The sequence below is a fragment of the Micrasema longulum genome, unplaced genomic scaffold (assembly GCF_059751315.1).
Source record: "Micrasema longulum isolate JH-2025_06_02 unplaced genomic scaffold, ASM5975131v1 h1tg000571l, whole genome shotgun sequence".
Taxonomy (NCBI): Eukaryota; Metazoa; Arthropoda; class Insecta; order Trichoptera; family Brachycentridae; genus Micrasema; species Micrasema longulum.
Genome location: NW_028277767.1, coordinates 418,454 through 433,296, shown reverse-complemented (window position 1 = coordinate 433,296; position 14,843 = coordinate 418,454). Strand labels below are relative to the sequence as shown.

At 33.9% G+C, this 14,843-nt stretch overlaps 1 protein-coding gene across 10 annotated transcripts in view; it reads left to right on the top strand.

The window, feature by feature from the left end:
- Positions 1 to 14,843, top strand: part of Patronin (calmodulin-regulated spectrin-associated protein patronin) — a 102,145-nt gene that overhangs the window by 71,521 nt on the left and 15,781 nt on the right. For 8 of the 10 annotated variants that reach the window (XM_088228241.1, XM_088228247.1, XM_088228242.1 and 5 more), the window contains 11 exons: positions 418 to 630; positions 1,586 to 1,825; positions 2,078 to 2,488; positions 2,567 to 2,734; positions 2,868 to 3,064; positions 7,667 to 7,795; positions 8,725 to 8,855; positions 8,933 to 9,059; positions 9,279 to 10,637; positions 11,029 to 11,265; positions 12,131 to 12,389. In XM_088228241.1, the coding sequence (XP_088084367.1) occupies positions 418 to 630; positions 1,586 to 1,825; positions 2,078 to 2,488; positions 2,567 to 2,734; positions 2,868 to 3,064; positions 7,667 to 7,795; positions 8,725 to 8,855; positions 8,933 to 9,059; positions 9,279 to 10,637; positions 11,029 to 11,265; positions 12,131 to 12,389 (3,471 nt within the window). The remainder of the gene's footprint in view (positions 1 to 417; positions 631 to 1,585; positions 1,826 to 2,077; positions 2,489 to 2,566; positions 2,735 to 2,867; positions 3,065 to 7,666; positions 7,796 to 8,724; positions 8,856 to 8,932; positions 9,060 to 9,278; positions 10,638 to 11,028; positions 11,266 to 12,130; positions 12,390 to 14,843) is intronic. The other 2 variants (XM_088228246.1, XM_088228244.1) reach the window with 1 other exon arrangement.

Here is a 14,843-nt window from a genome sequence, read left to right as displayed (position 1 = left end):
GAAAAATTAAAATCATTTCAGATTATCATAATTTGGAAAAAGACAAGATTTATTACGGTGAGAATCTGAAATTGAATCTCTGTAAATCTAAAAAAAAACCAAATTTGTTGCAACAGAGGAAAAACATTTTTGTGAAGGTATTATGGAAATCTAGGCATTTACAGGGCTTATGAACTATCATTGGCTGGTTTAAGTGGCCACTTAACACACAATCCAATCTACAAACATTTGCATATACTCTAAAGCATTGTTTTGAAAAAATGTATTTGATTTCTTTGAATTAAAATGTAAATCCACCAAGAAATGCCAGTAATAATACTCAATTCAACAAAAATATTTTCAACAATTATTAATGATAATAATTTATTTTTTGTACCCAAGCAAAGAAGTACGATATATTTGTTTTAATGATTTCAGTGACCCGCTCTCCTTCTGCTTCCCACATGACCCGGGGTCGCACAGGGGGCACAGCTCCCGGGTCCGGTCCTCAGCGCTCGGCTTGCTCCACCCCGGAGAGACGGAGTTCCTCCCCCCAGCAGAGTCCCTTCGCCCAGGACGAGGGCTTCGTCGTCCACCGAGGCAGGGCTGTGCCCACACTCAGCTCCGTAGTTAGGCAGGGTGATGAAAGAGGTAATTTTGAAATATGTCACCCTAACTTGTAAAACTTGTACATCCACAAATAGTCATAAGCAATATTTTGGCATTTTCTGTTAGGACTTCAAATTGTCGGGTTTCTGGCACAAGTTGGTAATGACATTTTACTACTTGTGAGATATAGCACTTCAAATAACACCACAAGCTGAATACTATAAAATATTATTTTTTGTAGTAATAAAACATGAAATATTTTTATTTACTTTTTAAATAAAGATTATTTCATGCCATTTATGAAGACACATCATTTTTTGAAAATAAACCACTTTAATTTTTGGTTATACGTTGGTACTAGTTTTGAGGTACATATTAACTCATACTAACTTAGAATCATTTGTGTTACTATTTATATTGCAAAATATCAGTTGGGTAGTAGCATGAGTGGGGTAAAAATCAATATTTATTCTTTTCTTTCTTCTGCCTTTAAACTCTCCCGTCATTGATTTAATCTTCTTTGAAATAAATTAATGTAATCTATGATTATAATATGTTCCAAGAGTACATCAAATGCCAAAGCAATGTACATCAAACTTTACCTATCCGTGAGATTTTTTTACTATATGAAGCTTCGCATCTTTCTTAATTAATCTTTGTGGCAAAAAAAATATTTTTTACATCACTTAAACTACAATAGGGCCTTTACAGATAGAATATTAACTGATTTTATATATAACGTATCGATATCAATATTGTTTTGCATTGTGAGATAAATTTTATATAGTCTGTATAACACATTTTTGGATTTTATAAGAATGTTCGGTTTTTGAAATTATTCTTGTATAAATATTGTTTATTCGTTAAGTTATAACTAGGTGTTAAAATTTTATTTGTGCAACTATCTAAAAATAAATACGTTACATTACATAGTTTCTTTAGCAGGGCTTTTTTAAAAATACAATGCATATATGTGTTATATTTTTAATTATCGTAGTGGGTGAAGGTATGGCAGCGGGGCGACCATCAAACTGGGAGGAACAACGTAGGTCTAGTTATGCCGGTCGCAGATCACGCCGGAGTTCTATAACTGCAGCAGATGATTCCCAGCTTACTGTGGAGAATTTTGGGGGATCCCAAGACCGACTAAACTTTGTCGGTCGGAATCCGGAGAAAGAACTTGCCACAGTCAACAGTGGACATCATACATCTCCAAGAAAAATTTCTGCTCCTACTGGTAATTTATATTTAAAAATGTATTTCATAACCATAAAATATTTTTGATTTATTTTCAGCAAATTCTTAATTTACACAATTTAAATAGCTTATTGCGGTTTTTAATTTTGCACTTTATCTTTGAATATGGAGGACTTGATGCGTGCCAAGTAGAGAACTTTGAAGTATAAATATATCATATTTAATTTGTGTGAGACTTCTCTCTCTTACTTTTGGGGAGCTATCCATTACATATTGTGTTTTTTGTTTTTAGGGCCTATCGAACAAAATGTAGCGGTGAGGTCCACATTAAAAGATGCGAGAGGTTCAATAGAAATGTTTTACAATGACGGTGATAATGTAATGCATTTCCCAACTAAAGGAGAAAATTTACATTTTCCTAATAAGAGAACAGAAGAGCCTCGTGAGAGATTCATAGAGAGGCAATACTCTAAACCAGAAGATGCCGAGAGAGTCATAGAAAATCAGCATCAGATGAAACGACAACTCAGCAATGATGCGATTAGTCACAACCAAAATATAATAACTAAAGGATCTGGTGATGTTACGGGTTTTTATTTAAATAATAATAATACTAAGGATTCTGTGGATGGCGATATTTCCGCATCGAAAATGTCTAGTTTTGCAGATTTGACAAAGTTCAGAAGTAATGGAGAACATTCCGGTGTGTATAAAATATTCACTGCGTTTCCACTAAATCAGAAAATATATTCTAGATATAAAAATGTGACTTTATTTATAGGTATACAATTGGTTTATATGCAACATGGAAGAGAGGAAAATCAAGCACCGGGAAATAAAATGAATAGGTTTGGAACCGCTGGTGGCGATGGTAAAATGACCTTCGGTATGATGCCAAATACAACCACCTGGCAGCAGCAATGCATGCAAAATGAGCAGCATCAATCCAGTGAGTAAATTATTAAAAGGGTAACCCGTTATACAAATATCTAAGATTGGTTGCTTGTATATTTACATACTGCGTCTGTTCGAACATTCCAAGTACATTTTTACCGTGTCATATTAACAAAATTTAATTTTAGATGGCGATGGTCAACCTCCACAAGAAATGTTGCCGATGAATAATGGAAACGCCATGACTGCACAAATAAATAATATCCGTTTAAAATTAGAAGAAAAGAGGCGACGAATTGAACACGAAAAGAAAAGAATGGAAATGGCTTACAATAGACAGAGACAGCAATTAGGACAGCAAGCGTTTCTTCAAGCAGTCTCCAAGGTAATTAAACTACTATTTCTATCTTCTGCATAAGATTAGTATGTGCATCGATGTTGTCTAGTGTAATCTCACCGTATTTGTTGTCAGTTGTCTCTAAATAAAATGCGCTATGAATGTTTGTTGGGTAGATTAAGTTGGTTGTTTTTATATAAACCTTTACCGCGTTTGTGTTTCTCACATATAAATTAATGTATATGACGCTGCAAGTCTCCAATATTTTGCCCGGATTGATGTCATATAAATAATTTGGTGAGCATTGTAAAACTGTGTTGTGCTTTGTAATGGTTTTAAAATATATCCTTCGATTTATTTATGATGTAATGATTTACATATCTACACCCGCTGTTAGAAAATATTCTTTAAAACCATTCCAAGTCACAATTACATAGTCATTTGAAGTATTTTGAAGTTTAGAAACAAAGAAATTATTAAATCAGAATCGGGTTCCGTCGTGGACTCTGGCTCAGAGTTTCGAAATTTGCTCTCTACTCTGCCTCAACTTGATTAGAAATTTTTACTACAGTTATTTTACGATTAATTGAAAATGGTTCTTAAATTGAAATGTTAAATCAAATCATAAGAAAGCAATTTTTTTTCCTATTTGTAATAAGTAGTGTTCTCAAGATGAACAGTGCATGTGAAAGAAGTAACTTTTGCAAACAACACAATTACTATCCTATCTAGTAAATGACTGTCATAAGTTTGTTTCAATCTTAATCCGCAATTACACCAGGTGAGATTTTACTTTGTTTTCATAAGAAAAAATCTCAACCAGGCATAAATATAGGGTTGTATGCTTTTAAACATAAAAATTCAGTTAAAGTAAGGAAATAAAACTATTTAAAGTTCAAACTATTGTATTATAAGGCAGCGTTTAGATATTGAAATATGTCAGATTAATGGTTAGTTTGATTTTTAAAATGAACTTATAGGCTCATGTAAATAAATATTTCCTTTTACATAGATTGCTAGTTTGGTAAGTCTATAAAAATCCATCACAGTACCATTTTTTCTCAAGACATGATTATGTAACAAATAAGGTGTAATCCAATGCATGTTTTCAATTTTTTATTAATTCATCATTAAACTTGCATGGGACTGTTTGTTTTTTTATTTTTTTTTTCATTGTTAATTTTTTAAAATTATAATTAAGTTTAAATACGTGAGCACAAAATAACAGCATCTTATCCTTACCCTGAATTAGCCCTTCGAGTTTTCTTAGAATTTTCTCAATTTGACATTTGGTAAATATGATTATGGGAGTAATTTTAAGATTAATAATTAATATTGATAAACAGTATAAATTTAATATTATTTATCGATAATTCAAATCCATAAAATTTTAATCGAATGATTAAAAATTTTAATACATACTGTAACGGTCAGTGTAGGTTGAAATAAATTATTTGGTCCCAGTTGGGCGACATTATAGAGGTAGGTTATCAAAAATCAATAAGCAAATTTTTAAGATTAAGAAGAATAATGCAGATAACCAAATAAAGTACCTACAAACACTTACCATTCACCAGTTTCGCTCAATCGGCAAAAACATGAGAATTCTCCAAAAGATTATGTTGTATAAATTTAATTTTATGAACGGAATCAAAAACGTTAAATATAAAATACCTTACTGTAAAATGGAACAAATATGACTTAAAGATCTGGATTTTATGAAATAAACAACTCGTTAGTGAAATACAAAATTTTAATAAAAGAAGCAAATCTCTACAAATGTACCAAGATTAGTTAATATAAAAATTCAGAATTCTGCCTAGCTAATATGAGTAAGTGGTTGACAATAAATTTATCTAAGAAATAAATATTCGTAACAATAATAATGACAAGTGAAATAGATTCTTGATTGTTTTCTTCTCGAGATGATATGAAATAATGTTGATTTTACAAAATATAATCCGCAGATGGAAATCGATATGCGACATCTTCGGTTGATATATTTTTACTCATGGTTGGCTCCGTTGATGATTTCCCAGAAGATTATTTGTCGACATTTTAATTCAGTAAATGATCGTCTGCTTCCTTGCATTTGTAAATTTGTGTCTCATGATCTTGAAGAAAACTTTAAAGTCTGACACCGACTTTTCCAGGTATTTACGAATAAACTTCGTAATAATTAGTGATCCATTCAAATCATGGAGTAAATATACTACATCGTAAAATCTTTATCATCGGACAAAGTAGATAAAAGGTGGAATAAATAAAAATAGAAAAAGGTAAAAAAAAGGTAAAAGAAGTAGAGAAAAGGTAGAAAAAAGGGAACCTGTATAAAATACAATCTCATTAGAATATGATATCTCTCTCTACAAGAATTTCGGTGATAAATTAAAAACAAATAGGCTTACGTTACGTTGAACGTTCCCTTTCTTGAAGGACTACATTTTTGAAATGTGCGGTCGCCTCTCTTTGAGTCCTTGCGCGACAGTTGGACTGTTCGTCCCGAGTTTTCAAATGGAAAAGAAGTTATTTCTAATGCACGGATATCGTATGGATGAGTTACTACCGCGGCCGTCAGATGGCGCTAAATCAGGCAACTTAGAATTATAATCCAGTACTAAAATGCTTTCAAAACGGGGTACATTGGACTTGTTTTTTACAACGTTACAATACATACATACTATCTACGTACATAATATGTGTAAAATGGTATCAATTAATTTTTCACAAAATGTCAGAGAATTTAGATTTCAGACAATATTTTACTGTAAAACTATATTATTACCCAAAGAAATTCTTAATGGTAAAATTTAAAGTATTTTTTTCACTATAAATTTTATACAAGCGGCATATGTATTTAAAGGGAAAAGCGGTTGGATGCTGTTTGTAATTAACAAAATGTTCTTAGAACCTCAATTTTTTTTATTTAGAAATAATTTTTTTCTGGTTTCCTTTAATTAATTTTCAAAGAAATAGATCGAATGATATATGTTTTTTTTTTAAATGTAAATAATATGTATACATCGATATAATCATGTTTGTGTGTATTAAATAATGGACTACTAAAATACAATTTTATTTAGCCAGATTTCTTTAAACTTTATCCATATTTTCTCCTGGTAGCCATGTGTTTTTTTCATTGCCATTTACATATTTGTTTTAAGATATATATTTTTTATTCCAATTAAACATGTTTTTTACTAAGCAGATCCTGCATTCTAAATCAATTTATTAATATGGACAAGTTCACAGATTCTTTCATTTTCTCCATAAGTTTACATAAAGAAAATATCATAATCATATTACAATGGTTCTATTCAATAAAAATAAGCGTATTATTTTATTTATTCAGCTTATTATTATTTATATTTTTGTGAATTATGCATGCGAAGTAAAGATTTATTGTCAAGAATTTTGTGGAAGTGACGAGAACATTTATTTTTACTTTCCGTTATAATTATTCAGAGAAAGGAATTATTTTTCGTTTTCTCAATGAATTATTTTGCCACTTACTTACCAAGTTTAGTGTCTTTATTGTTTATATACCGTATGGTTTCACGGTCACTTTGAGAAAATTTATCAACATCTGAAAATGATTAACTTATTTTCTGTATTGGCATATTTCCTTCGTAAATTGTTCGGTGAAGTAAAAAATGTGTTTTCAAAAATGGTTAGATTACGAGGCATGTTTAGAATGTAAGTGTACTAGATTTTTATATTATTTTAGAAAAAGTATATTTGAAAATAAAATTCAGTATATTGTTGATTATTTTTCCACATGATCGCCATCCCTTTCAAAGCATGTGGTGAGCCATGGTACAAGCTTCTTTATGCCCTCCTCGAAGAACTGTCCCGCCAGCTCCTTTCCCCACTGCAGAACATCTTTCTGCACCTGCTCGTTGGTTGAAAATTTAATTCCACCCATGTGTGCCTTCAGGAAGGTTAAATTATGATAATCTGAAGGCGCTAAGTCAGGGTGTACAGGGGGTTGTTCAAAACATCCCAACCAAATGAGTCCAAGAACGCCTTGGTAGCTAAGGTTGTGTGAGGATGGGCGTTGTCGCTGCTCTGTCAGCGGTTTTTGGACCCATCTGACGCACTTTCTGTTAGTGTCTCATATAAGTTGTGACCAACTCATCAGTCAAAATGGAAGGTCTTCCTCTCCTCTATTCGTCATAAACATTTGTTCTGCCTCTACTAAACTCCCCATACCACTTGAACACATTAGTTCTGTTCATTAAACCTTTGCCGTAAACCGTTTGATTAGCAAAAAAAGTCGGTAGGTGTTATTCCTTCCCTGAGTAGAAAGCGGATCACAGCACAGTCTTAAAAGATTTTCTGAAGATAAAAATTGATTATAATTAAATAAAGCAGTTGGAATATGAAGTTTAAAATTAAGTACACTTACTTTCTGAACATGCCTAGAAATTTTGACATCACTCGGTCCATCATTGAATTTTTTTCGACACGCGTATTAATGATTTGTTTTTATTTTCTAAACATCTTGTTATTATTTAGTTTTATGTGCTAATTTCACTGTTTATTTTCGTTTGGTACATGTTCACTTGCTTTAACATTTGATATAAGTTTTGTAAGACATTATTACGATACACGGTGATGGGTTGGAATGTCATGGGTTTGTGGTTTCAGAATAAGGGTAGTGTAGTTAAGTCCCCCGCCGGGGATGGTGGTGGAGGGGGTGCTAGAGAGGATGGTGCAGGTGGAGATGGCTCCACACCAGCTCTCCCTCACAAGCCGGAGAGACCAGTATCCTTACAGGTTTGAAATATAATACGTAATTGTCGAAAAACCTCCCCATTTTTTAACAAAAGCACCTTGTTCCTTGTGTGATGTATCAAAGTTTCAGTTCATTGTCAATTATGTGTATATGTGGATTAAGTATAGCTATACCATTTCATGTTACAATAATTTTACATAAATTTCCCACTGTGTGTTACTAAACTAATAAACTTGCAGTAATTTCTTTACTCTCTGTGGTTATGCTTCATGATCATTCACTGAATCGGAACATGCCAGGCTTAAATACAGTCTATCATCGAGAATTTTAAATCTCCTAACATAAATTAACAATAAATACCCACATACATGTGTTGGCATTTCAAATAAAATGTTTTAAAAAGAATCCCATAAATATCGCAGTAGTTTTATTTGCTCTGAAAGTAAAATATGTAATATGTATACATATTAGATATTGTATGTGTCTATAATATATTTATAGAGGTATAATAAAATTACACAAAGTTTTCTGGATATATTCTGAAGAGAAAATCCATATTGTTATTCATCAACAGGGTAATTAGGCAGTCTCCAATTAAAAGGTAGAACCGGTGCTTACATAACCGCGTTATGAACAGTTGTAATTTATGGAATTCAATTTGCACAATATTACCTCCTAACAGTAAACACCGGACTGTAAAGTGAGTGTAAGACACTCAAATATCTTCACTGTTCAGTTGCAGTGTGTCTTCATTATAATTTTATTGAATTTCTATAATTCTGCAGTAATTCAATCTACATGTGTATTTGTGCCATATATTTATCTACATTAGCAAAAATGTGTTTTTGTGGTGGATTTCTACAGTCCATGTTTAAAGACCTCCGTACGGTAAACATGAAAATATTGAGCATTCTTGTCATAAAGCTAGTCAGAGTATCTGTTAAAAATGCAATCTTGATTTGTGTGGCAGGATATCTCATCCGAAGCTCAGTCTGTTGAGAACAAATGGATGGATCAAGATGGATTACCATTTGTGGAGACGCGGCGTACGCCGGATTTAGACGGTATGGGAATAGAAGACTACCATCAGTCTATTGCCAAGTATGTATTCATAAAGCTTTGTTTTCTAGAAAACTAGAAAACTACGTACGAAGTACTAAATTATATTGTTTTCCTAGGATGAATTCAAGTTTGCAAGATATACAAACTGACATTGCACGATTAGCCAGCCAACAAAACCAGATTCAAGCCAATCATGTAATACAACAACAAGTTTATCAACCTCCCCACATTCCGCAGTCTATGGTATGTATTTCGCACGATCTGTTTTCATGATTTGTTCAATACTTGTTCAAATTTAATAGAATACTCGATGCGTGTTTCCACATTTTGGTGTGATATCATCTGTCATAGTGCTTTTTGTGTGTTTGTATATTTTGTGTTAATAAGTTTCAGTACTACAAACATCAATGGAATATACTTGTGGTAAATAATTTTGTTAATGTTTTCACACTTCTCTTGCAGCACAACCAATATGGTTCACAGCACAATGTTAGTTCCGCAACATACGGATTGCAACATAGTCATTTTGGTTCTTCACCGCACATTCCCCATGATCACCAACAGATGTCCTCTAGCCCGAGAAGTCATCAAATGGAACCTTCTCAGTTCTACTTGCATGATAGGCCACATCAGAATATCCATCAGCAGCATCAGCAACCAGTGCAACAACATCAACCGGTACTGCAGCATCAACCGGTACCGCCGCATCAACCTGCTCAGCAACATCCGACTCCACCGCCACGAAGAACATGGGCGCAGCAAGCGCAAGTAAATAATGTGGATAGTGGAGAGCAGAGAGTTTGGCCGTCTCCACAGAGTATGCAGTTCCAACAGCAGCCTCAGTACCAAGACGCCAATCCTCAGAGAGGATGGGCGCCGCAACCTCCAGCGCCCTCGCACCCCCAAGATCCCAGAACGTGGAGCAATATGCAAGGGTTTCTCCTTCATGAGAATAGTAATCAGCCTTATCCGGTACATACCAATACTCAGCCTAGGTATCAGAATGGCACTGAACATAATCAAAATACAAATAATCATCTAAGTTATACAGTATCTAGTCCTCAAGCTCAACCGTCACATTTAGCGGTACAGTCATTATTCACCCAAAATACACCTCCGTCAGTTAGTCCTCAGCACAGATCCAAAACCCCGCAGAGACAGCAGTCTCTGGGAGACCTCTCCCACCAGCAGGGGGCTGTCAGTTTACAGCAGCTCTCTGCGCCCAGCGCTACGCACCATGTGCCTATGAAGGCTCCATCTGTCGACGATATGGAGCCTCAAAATATTTCTTTCATAGGAAATGCGGAGGACGAAGCTCTACAACAGGGAATCGGAAGATTAAATATAACATCCGGAAACAGGACCTATAGATTGCCATCCCCTACAAGACCTTCCCTAACTAGAAACTCGTTCCAACAACCTTTACACGAAACAAATAATGTCGGACCGGCTTCTAGTAGTTCAGACCAAGCGGATCAAACTAACGAAAAAGGTTTTTACATTTCTTTCGATAGTGAACAACCGAAGAGGCCGAAACCTCCTTTAAGAATGAAAAGAGGCTCGCCGAAAAAAGACAGAACTCCCTCAAATAATCACAGTCCAGAACGAGATCAAGATCACTCTGGAGACGAGCAATGGCAGGAAAGAGTCAGGCAACCTCCGCCGCAACAGTCATTCGAAGCTCCTATTGTACAAAGGCACCATCAAGTAAATAACATGACCCCGATCATCCACAGAGATATTCAGAACCAAAGTCCTCGAGCTCATGTGGAAGATAAAGATGGACCCGCGGCTATTATCATTGGGAACAACCCTACTCCCGTAAGCTTAAATTTTTGTACTGCTTGCTGTTTTTGGTCAACACGCATAATGTTATTTACTTAAATTTTGCGGAAGAAATTCTTTCAATTAGTATTTTGTTTAAACTTCATTTACATTATGCACTTTATGTCATAAGTTTACGTTTGTGGTCAATATCCAAGTGATCATTCAAAGCAGAAACTATTGAATTTTTGTATTTTGTGTCACTCGTATTTGTGTGACGGCAATGAAATTCAAGAGTCCCAATAGTATTTATTAAACTTATCGTTGGTTTCAAATTACAATGCAAGAAATTAAAAAAGTCACGAACTTAGTGATCCACCCTCGTAATAGCAGATTTAAAATTTTTATTTATTCAAGTAACTTGTATAAAACTGGTGACGTTTTAAAGGAAACTGCGGAAGAAATGGAACGCAAGAAGGAGCGCATCATGATGTTGTCTCTGCAACGTCGCCAAGCGGCTGAAGAGGCGCGAGCGCGCAGCGAAGCTGCCGCGGAGGCGCGACGCCAGCGTGAGGCGGGAGTTGCAGAGGAGCGGGCGGCACGTAAAGAGCAGCAGGTGCAGCGGCGCGACCAGATCCTGCAGCAGTACAAGCTTAAGAAGGCCATCGAGGAAGCGGAGAGAGAGGTGCCAATTCATTATTCTTATTAACCGACTTTAACAAAATTTTGTGTTCATCATCACCATCATCATTTCCTTATCCGCTCACAGTGGCCCATAAGGAACTGCATCGGCACTCCGATTGCAGCGTATCTTGATCATTTTTGTTATGTGCAAGGTAATGTAATCAGTCTTACGCTTCGGGTACCAGTGAAATATGGCAACATTAAACCATCATTAAAAAAAGTATTTCACGGCGACTCAGCCAGAAATCAAACCTCAAGAATGGTATGCGAATGTGCCAACCACAACACTACGAGGTGGACTTATTCCAAATCGAATTTCTTTTTCAGGAATTGAGAGGTCTTTCAATCGGAGAGTAGCCGTCGAGTCGAAAACGCTCGTCCAGGGCACTGCATTCTTCATCCGCCCTAGACACGAAATATTTAATATTCTCTACAATAAACCAATGTTTTAAGTCTAATTCCTATCAATTTAGCGAGATTTTGTTTTTGTGAGAAATTTCTTTATTATATTTAGGTTTCTCCGAACAGAAAAAAAAAATGTGAGGCCCAGAGGCAATATTTCTAGGTGCCCGAGATCCTAATCAACCGAGACCCATATGCCTGATGAAACGATGCCCGGGAGGCTGATTAAATGATGCCAGAAGGGGCGAATTTTCCAGCATGTATGAGTCGGCAATGGCTGGCTGTTTCCTGCTAGTGATTATTATTATTATTGTATTTTTATAACCAAGCATCCTTAAAAGATAAATGTTTGTATTCTATTCGACAGGTGGTCAACAAAAGATAACAAATATTATCATAGGATTTGTTTCGAAAGAAATTGAATTACCAAATGAAAATCTCAAGTTAATATTTTATGTTTTTAGGGCAAGGTATTTGACAAAGCAGAATTGATGTCGCTGATGAAGCCAACAGGTTCCCAGGGGTCCAAGGGAGGTGGCGGGCCCTCAGGGGGCGGGGGGCCCCGGCTGCGGGCCAAGGGGGTCGGGGCCGGTGGGCCAGGGGGCGGGGGAGGTGCCAGGGCTCGACCCAAGACTATCCACGTGGACAGTGGTGCTGTGCAGATGGCTGAGGGGATGCTCCTAGCCAGCAGGGGGAAGCAGGGCTCATCATCTAATCTTACGGGTAAAATTGGTTTCATTTTTCATAAATTTATCATTATTATTATTATTATTATTATTATTATTATTATTAAATTTATTATTAGTTACATCACACTACTTTTTTTAGTTATTTATCAATGACTTGTCTTACACAAAACGACTGTCAAGTATCAAAATCTACTAAGTGTTTCAACTCTTTGAACATGATGGTAAAAAACACGTACCATATATTCAATATATTTTTTTGATACTAGAACCTTGGTATATATTAATTATCACATTGAGAATACAATATATATTTTTTTTTTTTTTTCGAATAACCAATAGATTTATCATATATAAATAACAAAACAAATAGACATTACATTTTCGCTAACATATGTCACTAGTTTCTGACTGATTTAAAGAGTTGTTTACTCCCTTACTGGCATGGTGGTTTATAAAAACTAATACCACCCGGAAAAGCGTTTTCCATTTTTTTTTTTTTTACACTCAGTAGTTAGAGAAATAATAGTAATTTATCACAATAAGGGGAAATGTTCAGGAAAGCCAAAAAACATGTTCAAGCGTTCAAGTTCAGTTTATGATTTGATAGGTCAGGAATAATTATTATTTACAAGAATTCACAGGAATTATTGATGAAAGCAATGGGAAAACAAAAACAACCTAGTTTGTGCCTGTAGCAATTTCATAACCCCGTAAGTGAATGTTAGTTACTAGGTTTTAATTTTTTTGTTGTGACATACATACTAGCTTTTAAAGTTGTTATTGAGGAATGGAATGTACCTTGATAGATTTTGTACCGTTAAATTTACCATTATACCAACTGATTCTGTACAAATTTTTCACAACAATATATGGATTTTCCTACGGAATAGCAAAAATATGAATTTTCAAAATCTTATCCCTTACTAGGTTTTGAAATTTGACAGCCGTAAAATTCTGTTCTTGTTTTTTTAGCATTGTTGTTGTTGAATCTTTTATGCCCAATCAATTTGCTTTTTTTTAACTTGATATGAAATGCTCTGTAGTAAATGTTGATAAACATAATCGCTAACTAAATGGGAACATTTTTAATTTCCCCATTAAAAAACTTTAATTATATTTTTACAATGCTTTGTACGAGTAAAATGAGGCTTGTGAAACAGCGCCTTGAATTTTTCTAAGCACTTCATTTCAAAAGCTAATTATTATAAATATTTGAGTAAAATAAAAATGCTTTTTGATTGTTTTTGTTTATTTTTTGTTTGTCATTTTTTTCGTCAGGGCTATTTGGAAAAACATGGATCATTATTATAATTGTCTTTTTTTGTTGTTGTTTATTGACTTTATAAAATGTTTTTTATACAAAGGTAATTTAAGAGTCCCCCTCAGTAGGGAAACCTGTTTTGAGTAGGACTGTACAGTGTTCAAATTTTTTTATTTATATTTTATTTCTTTTATCCTATTTTTCTTCAGTCAGATTTTGAATTCTCTTTTGAAATTTTGTTGGTTATGTTTGGTTAGAAATTTCATATACAATTTTTTTACAAAAAGTGTTTTCACGTCTTCACTTATATTTTTTTTAACCACCCTACATTGGTACCTACATGATAACAATCATGCTTTATTCTTGCCAGCATTCTTAAATTGATGCTGAACCAACTTAACATTCTTAAACATATTAAATTGAAGCGTAAAAACTGATTGATTTATCAAAAAATATTTTTTATATATCATCAAAAAAGGGGCTGTCACATAACATTTTTTATTTATAATATGCCTCTACTCGTTTGCGAGTCTCACATTTGACACGTGAAAATAAAAATGACGACCATTGAATAATTTATAGTTGTTTATTTAAATCGATCAATTATTCTCATTGCTAATAGAAGAAAGTAACAATAATTCTTCTGAATATTAATAATTTATTATTTAAATTAGCAAGCTTATTAAAAAAAAAACGCTTTTTGTAACCTAATAAATCTGTTGTAGTAACAAGTTGATTGCACCAGATGTGTAGAAATCCAATTAGTAATTTAGTCATTGGATTGTATAAAAAAACATGCACAGTTTCAGTATTATTCATTCTAAGTATGGTTTGTTTCATTTTAGTTTTTATTTTTAGCCAATAATGTCATATGCAATTGAAAATATTACATATTCAATATTTATTTTTCAACTGGCCCTGTTTCTTTTGAACAATGTATGGAATGTTTATTATTTTATTAGATACACATTATGTATATAGTTGTCTTCATTTATTGGGGTCAAGCAAATTAAGGGAAAAATGAGAAAAAATCCCTCAGATACATTGAAATATTTATTTCCAATTGATGTCATTTATCAAACAAAAATTTAATTTTAGATCATTAAATTAAGTTAGCAAAATGTGGATGGTAGATACGGGGTTTCTCTTTGTGGTGCAAATAATAAAAATATAAGGTATGATAATGCATAGTTAAAAGATTTTTTAATATCCGCTACATTAAGAATC